The sequence below is a fragment of the Ranitomeya imitator genome, chromosome 5 (genome assembly GCF_032444005.1).
Source record: "Ranitomeya imitator isolate aRanImi1 chromosome 5, aRanImi1.pri, whole genome shotgun sequence".
NCBI lineage: Eukaryota > Metazoa > Chordata > Amphibia > Anura > Dendrobatidae > Ranitomeya > Ranitomeya imitator.
In genome coordinates, this window is record NC_091286.1 from 441,439,500 (window position 1) to 441,457,928 (window position 18,429).

The following is an 18,429-nucleotide window of genomic DNA, read 5'->3' on the forward strand; positions in this document are numbered from 1 at the left end:
CAGGGTTGGTAACTCCGGATAATTTTTGAGGAAGCACTGCACCACCAGGTTCAAGGTGTGAGCCAGGCAAGGTAAGTGTTTCTGTTCTGAAAGGGCAATGGCAGCCATAAAATTCCTTCCGTTATCACTGACTACCTTGCCTGCCTCAAGATGTACACTGCCCAGCCATAACTGAGTTTGTTGCTGCAAGTACTCAGCCAGTACTTCCGCGATGTGTCTGTTGTCGCCCAAACACTTCATTTGTAACACAGCCTGCTGACGCTTACCACTAGCTGTTCGATAATGGAACACCTTGTGTGCAACACTGGCAGCTGCGGATGGAGTGGTCTTGCGACTGCGCTCTGTGGATGAGCTTTCGCTTCTGGAGGAGGAGGGGTGGTGAAAGCCTACAGCCAACTGTTTCCTAGACCGTGGGCTAGGCACAGAACTGTCCCACTATGGCTTTCCCCTGTGGACCCTGCATCCACCACATTAACCCAGTGCGCCATGATGGACACATAACATCGCTGGCCATGCCTACTGGTCCATGCATCTGTTGTGAGGTGCACCTTTCCACTGACTGATTGCCTCAGTGCATGGACAATGCGGTCTTTGACATGCTGGTGGAGGGCTGGGATGGCTTTTCTCGCAAAGAAGTGCCGACTGGGTAGGTCATAGCGTGGTACTGCGTAGGCCATCAGGTCTTTGAAAGCTTCACTTTCAACCAACCGGTAGGGCATCATCTCTAACGAGATTAGTATAGCAATGTGGGCGTTCAAACCCTGTGTACACAGATGAGAGGATGAGTACTTTCTTTTCCTAACGAGAGTCTCTTGTATTGTGATCTGGACTGGAGAGCTGCATATGGTGGAACTAGCGGGGGTGGTGGTAGACATGGCAGATTGAGAGAGGGTTGGTGATGGTATTCTTAATGTTGGCCTAAATACAGTGTTTCCTACCAATAACGTGATTCCCTGACTGCTTTGGCCTTGCGATGATACCTCCACATTTGCTTCTGGTGGTGTCCTAACCGGTGGGCTTACAGTGAGGGAAGCAATGTAGCGTTGTTGACTGCCTTCATTCTGAGCAGGTGCACCAACGGTACGGGACATTTGGTAGTTAGTCCAGGCTTGCAAGTGCATGCTAGTTAAATGTCTAAGCATGCACGTTGTATTTAAATTTTGAAGATTCTTCCCTCTGCTAAAGGTCTTTGAGCATTTCTTACAGATAACTTTTGACTGATCATTCGGATCTTGGTTAAAAAATTGCCACACTACACTCTTCCTACTATGGAATACCTTTTCAGGCATTGCACGCTGTGCTACTTTCGCTGGATTGCCACGCTGTCCTAAAACTGTTTTTGTTTTTGACAAATATTTTTGGCCTGATATGGGCCTGCCAGATGACAGCTGTTGCGATGTAGATGGCTGCTGCGGATCATCCTCCTCCGCTTCTGAGCTACTGGCAGCGGCACCCTCTTCCCCCAATGGCTGCCAAACTGGGTCAACAACTGGGTCATCTATCACCTCCTCTTCAATGTCATGTGCACCTTCCTCTGTGTCATTGTGTAAGGTGCTGTAGCGTTTGGGACGGGGCACCATAGTCTCATCAGGGTCAGATTCTGGCTCAGTACACTGCGAGGGCAATGTAGTGATCTGAGTCAATGGAACAGCATAATAATCTAGCTGTGGCTGTGCATCAGTGCACTCAATGTCCGATTCATCTTGTAAGTGGCAGTGTCGCCGGACGCATTCTTCATTTTTGGTTTGGGTGAAGGACACAAGGAAACGTCTTGTTCCTGACCGGGAGCATCCACTGACGACTCGCTGCTTTTATATTTGGAACTTTCTGAAGAGGCGGCGAAAGGCTGAGCCAGCAAGGAAAGCCAAAACTTTTTCCTGCTGCTCTGTCTTTAAAAGCTGTTTTCCTACTCCCAGATAAGGGAGCCTTTAACCCCTTCCCGACCCATGACGCCACGTAGGCGTCATGAAAGTCGGTGCCATTCCGACCCATGACGCCTATGCGGCGTCATGGAAAGATCGCGTCCCTGCAGGCCGGGTGAAAGGGTTAACTCCCATTTCACCCGATCTGCAGGGACAGGGGGAGTGGTAGTTTAGCCCAGGGGGGGTGGCTTCACCCCCTCGTGGCTACGATCGCTCTGATTGGCTGTTGAAAGTGAAACTGCCAATCAGAGCGATTTGTAATATTTCACCCATTATAACGGGTGAAATATTACAATCCAGCCATGGCCGATGCTGAAATATCATCGGCCATGGCTGGAAATACTAGTGTGCCCCCACCCCACCCCTCCGATCGCCCCCCCACCCCCCCGATCTGGCCGGTACACTGCTCCGGCTCCCCTCCGCCCTGTGCTCCGCTCCCCCCCGTGCTCGTGTCCGCTCGCCCCGTGCTCCAATCACCCCCCCGTGCTCCAATCACCCCCCCTGCACTCCGATCCACCCCCCCCCGTGCTCCGTTCCACCCCCCCGTGCTCCGTTCCAGCCCCCCCGTGCTCCGTTCCACGCCCCCCGCGCTCCGTTCCACCCCTCCCGCGCTCCGATTCCCCCCCCCGTGCTCCGATCCCCCCCCCCGTGGTCCCCCCCCACCCTATCATACTTACCGATCCAGCCGGGGTCCCGTCCGTCTTCTCCCGGGCGCCGCCATCTTCCAAAATGGCGGGCGCATGCGCAGTGCGCCCGCCGAATCTGCCGGCCGGCAGATTCGTTCCAAAGTGCATTTTGATCACTGAGATATAATCTATCTCAGTGATCAAAATAAAAAAAATAATAAATGACCCCCCCCCTTTGTCACCCCCATAGGTAGGGACAATAAAAAAATAAAGAAATTTTTTTTTTCCCACTAATGTTAGAATAGGGTTAGGGTTAGGGGTAGGGGTAGGGTTAGGGTTAGGGGTAGGGTTAGGGGTAGGGTTAGGGTTAGGGGTAGGGGTAGGGTTAGGGGTAGGGTTAGGGTTAGGGGTAGGGTTAGGGCTAGGGTTAGGGTTAGGGTTAGGAATGTGCACACGTATTCTGGTCCTCTGCGGATTTTTCCGCTGCGGATTTGATAAATCCGCAGTGCTAAACCGCTGCGGATTTATGGCGGATTTACCGCGTTTTTTTCTGCGCATTTCACTGCGGTTTTACAATTGCGATTTTCTATTGGAGCAGTTGTAAAACCGCTGCGGAATCCGCACAAAGAAGTGACATGCTGCGGAATGTAAACCGCTGCGTTTCCGTGCAGTTTTTCCGCAGCATGTGTACAGCGATTTTTGTTTCCCGTAGGTTTACATTGAACTGTACACTCATGGGAAACTGCTGCGGATCCGCAGCGTTTTCCGCAGCGTGTGCACATACCTTTAGAATTAGGCTATGTGCACACGGTGCGGATTTGGCTGCGGATTCGCAGCAGTGTTCCATCAGGTTTACAGTACCATGTAAACATATGAAAAACCAAATCCGCTGTGCCCATGGTGCGGAAAATACCGCGCGGGAACGCTGCGTTGTATTTTCCGCAGCATGTCAATTCTTTGTGCGGATTCCGCAGCGTTTTACACCTGTTCCTCAATAGGAATCCGCAGGTGAAATCCGCACAAAAAACACTGGAAATCCGCGGAAAATCCGCAGGTAAAACGCAGTGCCTTTTACCCGCAGATTTTTCAAAAATGGTGCGGAAATATCTCACACGAATCCGCAACGTGGGCACATAGCCTTAGGGTTAGGGTTGGAATTAGGGTTGTGGTTAGGGTTAGGGGTGTGTTGGGGTTAGTGTTGTGGTTAGGGGTGTGTTGGGGTTAGGGTTGTGATTAGGGTTATGGCTACAGTTGGGATTAGGGTTAGGGGTGTGTTGGGGTTAGTGTTGGAGGTAGAATTGAGGGGTTACCACTGTTTAGGCACATCAGGGGTCTCCAAACGCAACATGGCGCCACCATTGATTCCAGCCAATCTCGTATTCAAAAAGTCAAATGGTGCTCCCTCACTTCCGAGCCCTGACGTGTGCCCAAACAGTGGTTTACCCCCACATATGGGGTACCAGCATACTCAGGACAAACTGCGCAACAATTACTGGGGTCCAATTTCTCCTGTTACCCTTGTGAAAATAAAAAAATGCTTGCTAAAACATAATTTTTGAGGAAAGAAAAATGATTTTTTATTTTCACGGCTCTGCGTTGTAAACGTCTGTGAAGCACTTGGAGGTTCAAAGTGCTCACCACATATCTAGATAAGTTCCTTGGGGGGTCTAGTTTCTAAAATGGGGTCACTTGTGGGGGGTTTCTACTGTTTAGGCACACCAGGGGCTCTGCAAACGCAACGTGACACCCGCAGACCATTCCATCAAAGTCTGCATTTCAAAAGTGACTACTTCCCTTCTGAGCCCCGACGTGTGCCCAAACAGTGGTTTACCCCCACATATGGGGTATCAGCGTACTCAGGAGAAACTGGACAACAACTTTTGGGGTCCAATTTCTCCTGTAACCCTTGGGAAAATAAAATATTCTGGGCTAAATAATTATTTTTGAGGAAAGAAAACGTATTTATTATTTTCACGGCTCTGCATTATAAACTTCTATGAAGCACTTGGGGGTTCAAAGTGCTCATCACACATCTAGATAAGTTCCTTTCAGGGTCTAGTTTCCAAAATGGGGTCACTTGTGGGGGGTTTCTACTGTTTAGGCACATCAGGGGCTCTGCAAACGCAACGTGACGCCCGCAGAGCATTCCATCAAAGTCTGCATTTCAAAACGTCACTACTTCAATTCCAAGCCCCGGCATGTGCCCAAACAGTAGTTTACCCCCACATATGGGGTATCACCGTACTCAGGAGAAACTGGACAACAAATATTGGGGTCAAATTTCTCCTGTTACCCTTGGGAAAATTAAAAAATTCTGGGCTAAATAATTATTTTTGAGGAAAGAAAACGTATTTATTATTTTCACGGCTCTGCATTATAAACTTCTATGAAGCACTTGGGGGTTCAAAGTGCTCACCACACATCTAGATAAGTTCCTTTGGGGGTCTAGTTTCCAAAATGGGGTCACTTGTGGGGGGTTTCTACTGTTAAGCCACATCAGGGGCTCTGCAAACGCAACGTGACGCCCACAGAGCATTCCATCAAAGTCTGCATTTCAAAACGTCACTACTTCACTTCCGAGCCCCGGCATGTGCCCAAACAGTGATTTACCCCCACATATGGGGTATCAGCGTACTCAGGAGAAACTGGAAAACAACTTTTGGGGTCAAATTTCTCCTGTTACCCTTGGGAAAATAAAAAATTGCAGGCTAAAAGATCATTTTTGAGAAAATAATTTTTTATTTTATTTTCATGGCTCTGCGTTATAAACTTCTGTGAAGCACTTGGGGGTTCAAAGTCCTCACCACACATCTAGATTAGTTCCTTTGGGGGTCTAGTTTCTAAAATGGTGTCATTTCTGGGGGATCTCCAATGTTTAGGCACACAGGGGCTCTCCAAACGTGACATGGTGTCCGCTAATGATTGGAGCTAATTTTCCATTTAAAAAGCCAAATGGCGTGCCATTCCTTCCGAGCCCTGCCGTGCGCCCAAACAGTGGTTTACCCCCACATATGGGGTATCAGCGTACTCAGGACAAACTGGACAACAATATTTGGGGTCCAATTTCTCCTATTATCCTTGGCAAAATAGGAAATTCCAGGCTAAAAAATCATTTTTGAGGAAAGAAAAATTATTTTTTATTTTCATGGCTCTGCGTTATAAACTTCTGTGAAGCACCTGGGGGTTTAAAGTGCTCAATATGCATCTAGATAAGTTCCTTGGGGGGTCTAGTTTCCAAAATGGGGTCACTTGTGCGGGAGCTCCAATGTTTAGGCACACAGGGGCTCTCCAAACGCGACATGGTGTCCGCTAACAATTGGAGCTAATTTTCCATTCAAAAAGTCAAATGGCGCGCCTTCTCTTCCGAGCCCTGCCGAGTGCCCAAACAGTGGTTTACCCCCACATATGAGGTATCGGCGTACTCGGGAGAAATTGCCCAACAAATTTTATGATCCATTTTATCCTACTGCCCATGTGAAAATGAAAAAATTGAGGCGAAAAGAATTTTTTTGTGAAAAAAAATTACTTTTTCATTTTTACAGATCAATTTGTGAAGCACCTGAGGGTTTAAAGTGCTCACTAGGCATCTAAATTAGTTCCTTGGGGGGTCTAGTTTCCAAAATGGGGTCACTTGTGGGGGAGCGCCAATGTTTAGGCACACAGGAGCTATCCAAACGCGACATGGTGTCCGCTAACGATGGAAATAATTTTTCATTCAAAAAGTCAAATGGCGCTCCTTCCCTTCCGAGCCTTACCATGTGCCCAAACAGTGGTTTACCTCCACATGTGAGGTATTGGTGTACTCAGGAGAAATTGCCCAACTCATTTTAGGATCCATTTTATCCTGTTGCCCACGTGAAAATGAAAAAATTGAGGCTAAAAGAATTTTTTTGTGAAAAAAAAGTACTTTTTCATTTTTACGGATCAATTTGTGAAGCACCTGGGGGTTCAAAGTGCTCACTATGCATCTAGATAAGTTCCTTGGGGCGTCTAGTTTCCAAAATGGGGTCACTTGTGGGGGAGCTCCAATTTTTAGGCACACGGGGGCTCTCCAAACGTGACATGGTGTCCGCTAAAGAGTGGAGCCAATTTTTGATTCAAAAAGTCAAATGGCGCTCCTTCCCTTCCAAGCCCTGCCATGCGCCAAAACAGTGGTTTACCCCCACATATGAGGTATCAGCGTACTCAGGACAAATTGGACAACAACTTTCATGGTTCAGTTTCTCCTTTTACCATTGGGAAAATAAAAAAATTGTTGCTAAAAGATAATTTTTGTGACTAAAAAGTTAAATGTTCATTTTTTCCTTCCATGTTGCTTCTGCTGCTGTGAAGCACCTGAAGGGTTAATAAACTTCTTGAATGTGGTTTTGAGTACCTTGAGGGGTGCAGTTTTTAGAATGGTGTCACTTTTGGGTATTTTCAGCCATATAGACCCCTCAAACTGACTTCAAATGTGAGGTGGTCCCTAAAAAAAATGGTTTTGTAAATTTCGTTGTAAAAATGACAAATCGCTGGTCGAATTTTAACCCTTATAACTTCCTAACAAAAAAAAATTTTGTTTCCAAAATTGTGCTGATGTAAAGTAAACATGTGGGAAATGTTATTTATTAACTATTTTGTGTCACATATCTCTCTGGTTTAACAGAATAAAAATTCAAAATGTGAAAATTGCGAAATTTTCAAAATTTTCGCCAAATTTCCGTGTTTATCACAAATAAACGCAGAATTTATTGACCTAAATTTACCACTAACATGAAGCCCAATATGTCACGAAAAAACAATCTCAGAACCGCTAGGATCCGTTGAAGCGTTCCTGAGTTATTACCTCATAAAGGGACACTGGTCAGAATTGCAAAAAACGGCAAGGTCTTTAAGGTCAAAATAGGCTGGGTCTTGAAGGGGTTAAGGCCTTGTGTAGACAGACGATGACGCTGGCTCAACACCTCCAGCCTTAGGTGCTATTGTGCTTTTGCCACTACCACCAGATGAACCACCACCACCACCACCATCAGTACCAGCTTGCAACCACTGCCCACGGGCTCTTCCACCAGACTTCCTCATTTTTTGGAAAATCTAACCAAAATAACAACCGTTATATGGTACTGTAAAACAAGGTAGAAGGTGTATATAAACTTGTTGAGAATTTAAATCTCCCTTTTTTGGGGGAGACTGAACCAAAACTCAGGCCCAGTGTATATAACAACGCAATCTAAGTGGCAGAAAAAGGCTGGCTGACATATGACAAACTAACAGGACTGAAGTATATCCACTTTGTGAGAATTTGAATCTCATTTTTTGGGGGGAGACTGAACTAAAATTATGGCCAAGTGTATAAAATAACACAATGTAAGTGGCAGAAAGTGGCTGGAAGATAGATGAAAAAATAAAAGGACTGTAGTACAATTTCAATCTCCCTACAATGATCTCAGGACAAGTATGGCAGCAATAAAAAGGACTGCTGCACACAAAAGTGTGGACAAATAAACAAGATAACTGTGCAGAAAGGAGCAACAGGATTTTTGCTTCTAAAAAAGCAGTTGGTTTGCACAGCAGCGTGCAAACAGCAATGCAGCTATCAGGGAGCCTTATAAGGCAGCCTAATAAGCTACAGAGCTGATGAACAAAATTATAGCCTCCACTGTCCCTGCAAAAGAAATGGTGGTGTTGGACAGTGGAAATCGCTACAGCACAAGCAGTTTGGGGGTTAATCTTCCCTCCCTAACTATATCCCTTCTTCTAATGAAGCTGCAGCAACCTCTCCCTATGCTAAGATCGGCAGAAGAAAGATGGTGGTTGGCGTGCACGCCCCTTTATAGCCCCTGTGACACCACAGAAAGAAGCCAATCACTGTCATGCCCTTCTCTAAGATGGTTGGGACCGAGACCTATGTCATCATGCTGCCCACACTCTGCGTCCTCCTTCATTGGCTGAAAAATGGCACTGAAAGCATCATATGAAACGTGACTTTTGTGCACAGATCGGCGACCTCATGGCCGATCCCACACTAGGATCGGGTCGGGTTTCATGAAACCCGACTTTGCCGAAAGTCGGCAATTTTTGAATTTGTCCGATCCGTTTCGCTCAACCCTATTTTTTTGAGAAGTGTATATAGATTTAGGTTTAGATATTAGTGTATAATTTATCGTATATACTGTACATGTACAGTCATGGCCAAAAGTATTAACACCCCTGCAATTCTGTCAGATAATACTCAGTTTCTTCCTGAAAATGATTGCAATCACAAATTCTTTGGTATTATTATCTTAATTTAATTTGTCTTAAATGAAAAAACACAAAAAGAATTGTCCTAAAGCCAAATTGGATATAATTCCACACCAAACATAAAAAAGGGGGTGGACAAAAGTATTAGCACCATTCGAAAAATCATGTGATGCTTCTCTAATTTGTGTAATTATCAGCACTTGTAACTTACCTGTGGCACCTAACAGGTGTTGGCAATAACTAAATCACACTTGCAGCCAGTTGACATGGATTAAAGTTGACTCAACCTCTGTTCTGTGTCCTTGTGTACCACATTGAGCATGGAGAAAAGAAAGAAGACCAAAGAACTGTCTGAGGACTTGGGAAACCAAATTGTGAGGAAGCATGAGCAATCTCAAGGCTACAAGTCCATCTCCAAAGACCTGAATGTTCCTGTGTCTACTGTGGTGCGCAGTGTCATCAAGAACTTTAAAGCCCATGGCACTCTGGCTAACCTAACTAGACGTTAATGGAAAAGTAAAATTGACAAGAGATTTCAGTGCAAGATTGTGCGGATGTTGGATAAAGAACGTAGACTAACATCCAAACAAGTTCAAGCTGCCCTGCAGTCCAAGGGTACAACAGTGTCAACCCGTATTATCTGTCGGCGTCTGAATGAAAAGGGACTGTATGGTAGGAGACCCAGGAAGACCCCACTTCTTACCCCGAGACATAAAAAAGCCAGGCTGAAGTTTGCCAAAACTTACCTGAAAAAGCCTAAAACGTTTTGGAAGAATGTTCTCTGGTCAGATGAGACAAAAGTAGAGCTTTTTGGGCAAAGGCATAAACACAGAGTTTACAGGAGAAAAAAAAGAGACATTCAAAGAAAAGAACACGATCCCTACAGTCAAACATGGCGGAGGTTCCCTGATGTTTTGGGGTTGCTTTGCTGCCTCTGGCACTGGACTGCTTGACCGTGTGCATGGCATTATGAAGTCTGAAGACTACCAACACATTTTGCAGCATAATGTAGGGCCCAGTGTGAGAAAGCTGGGTCTCCCTCAGAGATCTTGGGTCTTCCAGCAGGACAATGACCCAAAACACACTTCAAAAAGCACTAGAAAATGGTTTGAGAGAAAGCACTGGAGACTTCTAAGGTGGCCAGCAATGAGTTCAGACCTGATTCCCATAAAACACCTGTGGAGAGATCTAAAAATGGCAGTTTGGAGAAGGCACCCTTCAAATATCAGGGACCTGGACCTTTTTGCCAAAGAAGAATGGTCTAAAATTCCAGCAGAGCATTGTAAGAAACTCATTGATGGTTACCGGAAGCGGTTGGTCGCAGTTATTTTGGTTGTGCAACCAAGTATTAGGCTGAGGGTGCCAATACTTTTGTCTGGCCCATTTATGGAGTTTTGTGTGAAATGATCAATGTTTTGCTTTTTGCTTCATTCTCTTTTGTGTTTTTTCATTTAAGACAAATTAAATGAATATAATAATACCAAAGAATTTGTGATTGCAATCATTTTCAGGAAGAAACTGAGTATTATCTGACAGATTTTCATATATACAGTGGGGCAAAAAAGTATTTAGTCAGTCAGCAATAGTGCAAGTTCCACCACTTAAAAAGATGAGAGGCGTCTCTAATTTACATCATAGGTAGACCTCAACTATGGGAGACAAACTGAGAAAAAAAAATCCAGAAAATCACATTGTCTGTTTTTTTATCTTTTTTTTTGCATATTATGGTGGAAAATAAGTATTTGGTCAGAAACAAACAATCAAGATTTCTGGCTCTCACAGACCTGCAACTTCTTCTTTAAGAGTCTCCTCTTTCCTCCACTAATTACCTGTAGTAATGGCACCTGTTTAAACTTGTTATCAGTATAAAAAGACACCTGTGCACACCCTCAAACAGTCTGACTCCAAACTCCACTATGGTGAAGACCAAAGAGCTGTCAAAGGACACCAGAAACAAAATTGTAGCCCTGCACCAGGCTGGGAAGACTGAATCTGCAATAGCCAACCAGCTTGGAGTGAAGAAATCAACAGTGGGAGCAATAATTAGAAAATGGAAGACATACAAGACCACTGATAATCTCCCTCGATCTGGGGCTCCACGCAAAATCCCACCCCGTGGGGTCAGAATGATCACAAGAACGGTGAGCAAAAATCCCAGAACCACGCGAGGGGACCTAGTGAATGAACTGCAGAGAGCTGGGACCAATGTAACAAGGCCTACCATAAGTAACACGCTACGCCACCATGGACTCAGATCCTGCAGTGCCAGATGTGTCCCACTGCTTAAGCCAGTACATGTCCGGGCCCGTCTGAAGTTTGCTAGAGAGCATTTGGATGATCCAGAGGAGTTTTGGGAGAATGTCCTATGGTCTGATGAAACCAAACTGGAACTGTTTGGTAGAAACACAACTTGTCGTGTTTGGAGGAAAAAGAATACTGAGTTGCATCCATCAAACACCATACCTACTGTAAAGCATGGTCGTGGAAACATCATGCTTTGGGGCTGTTTCTCTGCAAAGGGGCCAGGACGACTGATCTGGGTACATGAAAGAATGAATGGGGCCATGTATCGTGAGATTTTGAGTGCAAACCTCCTTCCATCAGCAAGGGCATTGAAGATGAAACGTGGCTGGGTCTTTCAACATGACAATGATCCAAAGCACACCACCAGGGCAAAGAAGGAGTGGCTTCGTAAGAAGCATTTCAAGGTCCTGGAGTGGCCTAGCCAGTCTCCAGATCTCAACCCTATAGAAAACCTTTGGAGGGAGTTGAAAGTCCGTGTTGCCAAGCGAAAAGCCAAAAACATCACTGCTCTAGAGGAGATCTGCATGGAGGAATGGGCCAACATACCAACAACAGTGTGTGGCAACCTTGTGAAGACTTACAGAAGACGCCTCTCATATTTTTAAGTGGTGGAACTTGCACTATTGCTGACTGACTAAATACTTTTTTGCCCCACTGTATGTATAAATGCCTAGACATTACAGCTATAAGATCACTTACCTTCCTCATATTAAATATTGTGGCAGCAATGGAAACCAAGGTTATCACAAGAAGAATTGCGGTATACTGATAGTAGGCAACAGCAAACCATAAACTCAAAGAGTAAGCTTGAAAAATGTAATATGGATTCAAAACCTATACAAAATATAATAAAGGGGATAAGAATTATTTAAAAATAGTTACTTAGTAACAATGCATAGCTTTACTGCATACCATGAATTGGGGAAAAGCTGCGATAACAAATACAGTACTGAATAACACAGTCCTGCGGTGAAACGTGCTTCATGGTCACAAAGAAATCTAAGCTGTTAAAACTTAAAACTTGAAACACTTCCCCTTGAGAAAGCAAAAGTGAAACGCACATCGGGGCAGTGTGGGGCGTTCCATCTCCATACACCATGGGTAGGTTGCAAATCTTACTACCGATTTGCGATTATGATTGACATTATTATAAATATGGACACTTGTGCGCTTTGACTGTCTGACTCTTTTTTGTGACTTCATAAAATTCGAGTAACTTGCAGTTCATATTACGCCGGCACATCTATAGTTACTCTTTCTATTCTCTCTTTTACCCTTCTGATTTTCTATGTGAACTGAATTTTTCATATGCTTTAATCTATGAACGTGTAGTTATCTTGTCACCTGACACCTATATATTTGACTTCAGTACTTGGTGATTTTCTCTTCCATGGAGAATATGTTTGATGGATAGGGACGCCTACTTTATATTTTCTGTTCCTCCTTTTGCTATAAGACCTATTTTGTAATGTTAATTGTTTTTTATGTATCTGTGGTGCCTCTGAGGGTCCAGTCACCACAGAGGTACTGCACCTCAGCCAGAGGTGTGGTATCCTACGCTACCCGGTACCCGCACACTAGCATTTAACACCACACCACTCCAGGCCAGGGGATCTGGGTGGACCCTGTTTAAGGAGGGTTCCATCTCAGGCTGGAGGGGGGACCTAGGTAGAGGGTGTGGGTGGAGGAAGGAGATAAGGGTTGGAGACCTGAGGTAGAGTGACAGTTGGGAGTGAAGTGTTGTTATGGAAACAGGAGGGAGGTTGAGTCAGTTGTTGAGGAGAAGAGGAGACAGAGGAGCAATGGGGGAAAAGGAGCTCCAGAGAGAGAAGGAGTCCTAGGGGCCAGGTGATAGGTGTCCCATTCTTCTCCAGCCGCAGTGGAGCCTACTCAGCGGAGACGTTAGTCCCAGCGTCTGGCTCAGGCTGATACTGGGTGACTGGTTACTACTGTTCTTCTAGGCTATGACTTTGTAGCCAGTACTGGTCAGCGGTGAGGAGACATCTCTAAGTCCTGCTTTTCCCCTTTTGAGCATGCCCAGGGTAAGACCTCTCATTGGAGGTCGGGGTCACATGCTCAGATACTGTAGCAGCTCCCATTGGTCCTCTAGGAAGGTCCTGGAGTTGCTCCGGTACTGTACCAGCTACTATTGGTCCTCTAGGAAGGTCCTGAAGTTGCTGCAGCTATAAAAGGCTTGCATGGCCGCACGGCCATGCGCTAGTATTATGTTAGGGTTGGCGGAACGCACCGAGTATATATACATGTATTATTAGGTGCATTCGCAACCCAGGGTCCACCGTGCAGGAGAGGAACCTGCTGCTGGCAAATTGCGGCGCTATAAGCGAACTCTGTTAACTCCACAGAGTCGCTAGGAACAAGATGCTGTGCCTTGTTAACCTCACAGAGGTACACAGCTACAAACCAGAGCAAACTGTGGTCATGCAGTCAGAGAAAACAGACAAACAACTCCTCACCGGAGGTGCTGGTATTCTAGTGGCTTATTTCAGCCAAACCCTAACCGCATCCAGACATGACCACACTGGCACTGAGCTCGTAGACATTGGTTTGATACTAGCGCATGGCCGTGCGGCCATGCGAACCTCTTATTGCTGCAGCAACTTCAGGACCTTCCTAGAGGACCACTAAGTCCTGTAGTGAATAAAAATATTTTTGTAAACTATTTTTTGCACCATAAAATATCAAAAGAAATCATACTCGAATGAATGCAGCAGCCAATCAAGTTGTCATATTGGACAAGATGTCCTCGTAGGAGATCAAGTTTTAAGAGAAGAGCAGCAGACTTAGCAAGGCAACTACAGATGCATCAGTGGTGAAGACTAAGAGTGTCATGATTGATGATTTTAATTAAAATTTTGTAAAAAGTGTTTTTTTGGGGAGGGTTTGCAGGGTTGTGAGAAATTCATAACAAATCAGCAAATTGTTCTACAACATAACTGAACATGCTGCTGATTTAAAATCTGCTATACAAGTAAATTGTCATGATTTCTGCAGCAAGTAGATGAAATTCAGGAAAACCTCATCCTTTTTACTTGTACTGCAAAACACTACGTATTTTCTGCCTCATAAATTTGGATGACAAAGTCCACAGCATTTCTGTCCCATTTCTGTCCCTTAATTTAGAAAGTGAAGTACAGTATTAGGAGAAAAGAAACATAAATCCCTCACCTCTTTGAAAAACAGCTTCCAGATTGGAGTAACTTCTACCTCAAGTTTGTTCAATCCACATATTTGTTTTCTGTATTTCAAAATTAAGTATAATGAAATATTGACATATTAGTAAACCTTGAACAACAAAGTAACAAACAACTAACACAAAATGTTGTAATGTAATGTCTACACATACCGGATTTCCTGCTCTTCTTGAGATAAACCAGAGCCAAACCTTGCTTGTATATCTGAACAAGAGTATTCATCTTCTAGAACCCTAAATAAAAAAGGAAAATTATTCTCAAATGTATTAAAAAAACAATTAAATATAAATCAGGAAAATAATACATTTAAAAAAATCTATATTTTTAAAATATCATTATTTTTATTTAATATTGACAAACATTTGCTTGAATAGCTTTTGTGCTTTGATTGACCAAAGGCAACTTTTTGATAAATCTGTTTGGTCCTTCTTAAATATTATATATTTCTTAGACTTACCCAATTTTTTGAAAATGTCCTTCTAATGTGTTCCAAACATATCTGATTTTCTGTACTCTTAAACAGCGCACCTAAAAAAAAAGAATTGATGTAAAATATAGACTCTGTACTGCTAATTAGACACACCACCAGTGGACCCTCAGTGCATCTCCAGGCAGATTTGCAAATTATTTCTACATTAGATTTCTGATGACGGTCACATCAGATCTCTATAAAAAAGGTAAAATTTTATTGGATGCAAGCCCTGAAACAGCCATACTTCTACTTCTTTATGTAAAAAATGTTTTGACATCTTGACTTCAACATCATAGCAGGGCACATTACTTTAATAAGCGAACAGGGGAGTAAGGGCCGGACCCATGGAGGATGGAGGCACACCGATGCCAGCTCTATTTCCACCTGAATGGGTGTTCTCCACAAGCCTCAAGCCTTTCAGAGGTCAGCAAGTGGTGCAATGACATCACTGCATTGCACCACCCGCCTGCGTCAGAATTGGAGGAGGAAGAAGAAGATGCTGCTATTTGTGGGAGCAGAGATATGTGAGAAGAAACTTTGTTTTATTCCAAGAAGAGGGACATTAATACTATACTAGAGCAAGGATGGGGACATTATTACAGTATTGGGGCCAAAATTAGAGACATTATTAGTGTATAGGACCAATTGGCAGGCAATATTACTGTATGGGGCCAAATGGGGACATTATTATATGATGCCAATTGGCTGGACAGTATTACAATATAGTTCCAATTTGGGATATTATTACCACATGAGGTCAATTGAAAGACATTATTAGGGTTGAGCGAAACAGATTGGCACTTTTCAAAAGTCGCCGACTTTTAGCAAAGTCGGGTTTCGTGAAACCCGACCTGATCCCACTCTGGGATCGGGTCGGCGGTCGGCGATCTCTACTTAAAAGTCGGGTTTCATTTTATATATATATATATATATAGATACAGTTAGGTCCATATATATTTGGACAGAGACAACATTTTTCTAATTTTGGTTATAGACATTACCACAATGAATTTTAAACAAAATAATTCAGATGTAGTTGAAGTTCAGACTTTCAGCTTTCATTTGAGGGTATCCACATTAAAATTGGATGAAGGGTTTAGGAGTTTCAGCTCCTTAACATGTGTTACTCTGTTTTTAAAGGACCAAAAGTAATTGGACAGATTCAATAATTTTAAATAAAATGTTCATTTTTAGTACTTGTTTGAAAACCGTTTGTTGGCAATGACTGCCTGAAGTCTTCAACTCATGGACATCACCAGACACTGTGTTTCCTCCTTTTTGATGCTCTGCCAGGCCTTCATTGCGGTGGTTTTCAGTTGCTGTTTGTTTTGGGCCTTTCTGTCTGAAGTTTAGTCTTTAACAAGTGTAATGCATGCTCAATTGGGTTGAGATCAGGTGACTGACTTGGCCATTCAAGAATATTCCACTTCTTTGCTTTAATAAACTCCTGGGTTGCTTTGGCTTTATGTTCTGGGTCATTGTCCATCTGTAGTATGAAACAACGACCAATCAGTTTTGCTGCATTTGGCTGGATCTGAACACACAGTATGTCTCTGAATACCTCAGAATTCATTTGGCTGCTTCTGTCCTGTGTCACATCATCAATAATCACTTGTGACCCAGTGCCACTGGCAGCCACGCATGCCCAAGCCATCACACTGCTTCTGCCATGTTTTACAGATGATGTGGTATGCTTTGGATCATGAGCTGTACCACGCCTTCGCCATACTTTTCTCTTTTCCATCATTCTGGTAGACGTTGATCTTGGTTTCATCTGTCCAAAGAATGTTCTTCCAGAACTGTACTGGTTTTTTTAGATGTTTTATAGCAAAGTCCAGTCTAGCCTTTTTATTCTTGATGCTTATGAGTGACTTGCACTGTGCAGTGAACCCTCTGTATTTACTTTCATGCAGTTTACTCTTTATGATAGATTTGGATATTGATACGCCTACCTCCTGGAGAGTGTGGTTCACTTGGTTAGCTGTTGTGAAGGGGTTTCTCTTCACCATGGAGATTATTCTGCGATCATCCACCACTGTTGTTTTCCGTGGGCGCCCAGGTCTTTTTGCATTGATGAGTTCACCAGTGCTTTCTTTCTTTCTCAGGATGTACCAAACTGTAGATTTTGCCACTCCTAATATTGTAGCAATTTCTCGGATGGGTTTTTTCTGTTTTTGCAGCTTAAGGATGGCTTGTTTCACCTGCATGGAGAGCTCCTTTGACTACATGTTTACTTCACAGCAAAACCTTCCAAATGCAAGCACCACACCTCAAATCAACTCCAGGACTTTTATCTGCTCAACTGAGAATGACATAACGAAGGGATTGCCCACACCTGTCCATGAAATAGCCTTGGAGTCAATTTTCCAATGACTTTTGGTCCCTTTAAAAACAGGGTGGCACATGTTAAGGAGCTGAAACTCCTAAACCCTTCATCCAATTTTAATGTGGATACCCTCAAATGAAAGCTGAAAGTCTGAACTTCAACTGCATCTGAATTGTTATGTGTAAAATTCATTGTGGTAATGTCTTTAACCAAAATTAGAAAAATGTTGTCTCTGTCCAAATATATATGGACCTAACTGTATATATATATATATATATATATATATATAAATGTCATTCAGATGCATATATATATATATATATTTATATTATCTTCAGCGCGATATAGCAGAAAAGCCGGTAATTCAATTACCGGCTTTTCATTTCTCCTGCCAAAACCCGACATGATTTGAGACATGGTTTACATACAGTAAACCATGTCATATCCCCCTTTTTTTGCATATTCCACACTACTAATGTTAGTAGTGTGTATGTGCAAAATTTCAGCGCTCTAGCACTTAAATTTAAGGGTTAAATCGCGGAAAAAATTGGCGCGGGCTCCCGTGCAATTTTCTCCACCAGAGTAGTAAAGCCAGTGACTGAGGGCAGATATTAATAGCCTGGAGAGGGTCCACGGTTATTGGTTCCCCCCTGGCTAAAAACACCTGCCCCCAGCCACCCCAGAAAAGACACATCTGTAAGATGCACCTATTCTGGCACTTGGCCACTCTCTTCCCATTCCCGTGTAGCGGTGGGATATGGGGTTATGAAGGGTTAATGCCACCTTGCTATTGTAAGTTGACATTAAGCCAGATTAATAATGGAGAGGCGTCAATTATGACACCTATCCATTATTAATCCAATTGTATGAAAGAGTTAAAAAAAACACACACACAATATTAAAAAGTATTTTAATGAAATAAACAGACCGTTTGTTGTAATATTTTATTGTACGCTCAATCCACTCGCTGAAGACCCTCGCTCTGTAACAAACAAAAAATAATAAACTAACAATATACATACCTTCCGTAGATCTGTAACATCCCACGTTGTAAAACCATCTGAAGGGGTTAAAATATTTTACAGCCAGGAGCTCTGCTAATGCAGTGCTGCTCGTGGCTGTAAACCCCAGCGAATGAAAGTAATGTAGGTCAATGACCTGTAGTTACCTTCATTCGCGGTGATGCGCCCCCTGCTGGATGTCCCTGGAGCGTGGGAAAAGTTCCCAGGCTCGAGGTCATATGAGGACATCCAGCAGGGGGCGCATCACCGCGAATGAAGGTAACTATAGGTCATTGACCTACTTTACCTTCATTCGCTGGGGTTACAGCCACAAGCACAGCTGC

The 18,429-nt window shown here is 43.7% G+C and overlaps 1 protein-coding gene across 3 annotated transcripts in view; it reads right to left on the reverse strand.

The window, feature by feature from the left end:
- LOC138638124 (probable cation-transporting ATPase 13A4) overlaps positions 1-18,429 on the reverse strand; it is a 581,505-nt gene that overhangs the window by 360,328 nt on the left and 202,748 nt on the right. For all 3 annotated transcript variants that reach the window (XM_069727152.1, XM_069727151.1, XM_069727153.1), the window contains 4 exons: positions 14,744-14,814; positions 14,439-14,519; positions 14,261-14,330; positions 11,774-11,908 (listed from right to left, as the gene is read on the reverse strand). In XM_069727152.1, the coding sequence (XP_069583253.1) occupies positions 11,774-11,908; positions 14,261-14,330; positions 14,439-14,519; positions 14,744-14,814 (357 nt within the window). The remainder of the gene's footprint in view (positions 1-11,773; positions 11,909-14,260; positions 14,331-14,438; positions 14,520-14,743; positions 14,815-18,429) is intronic.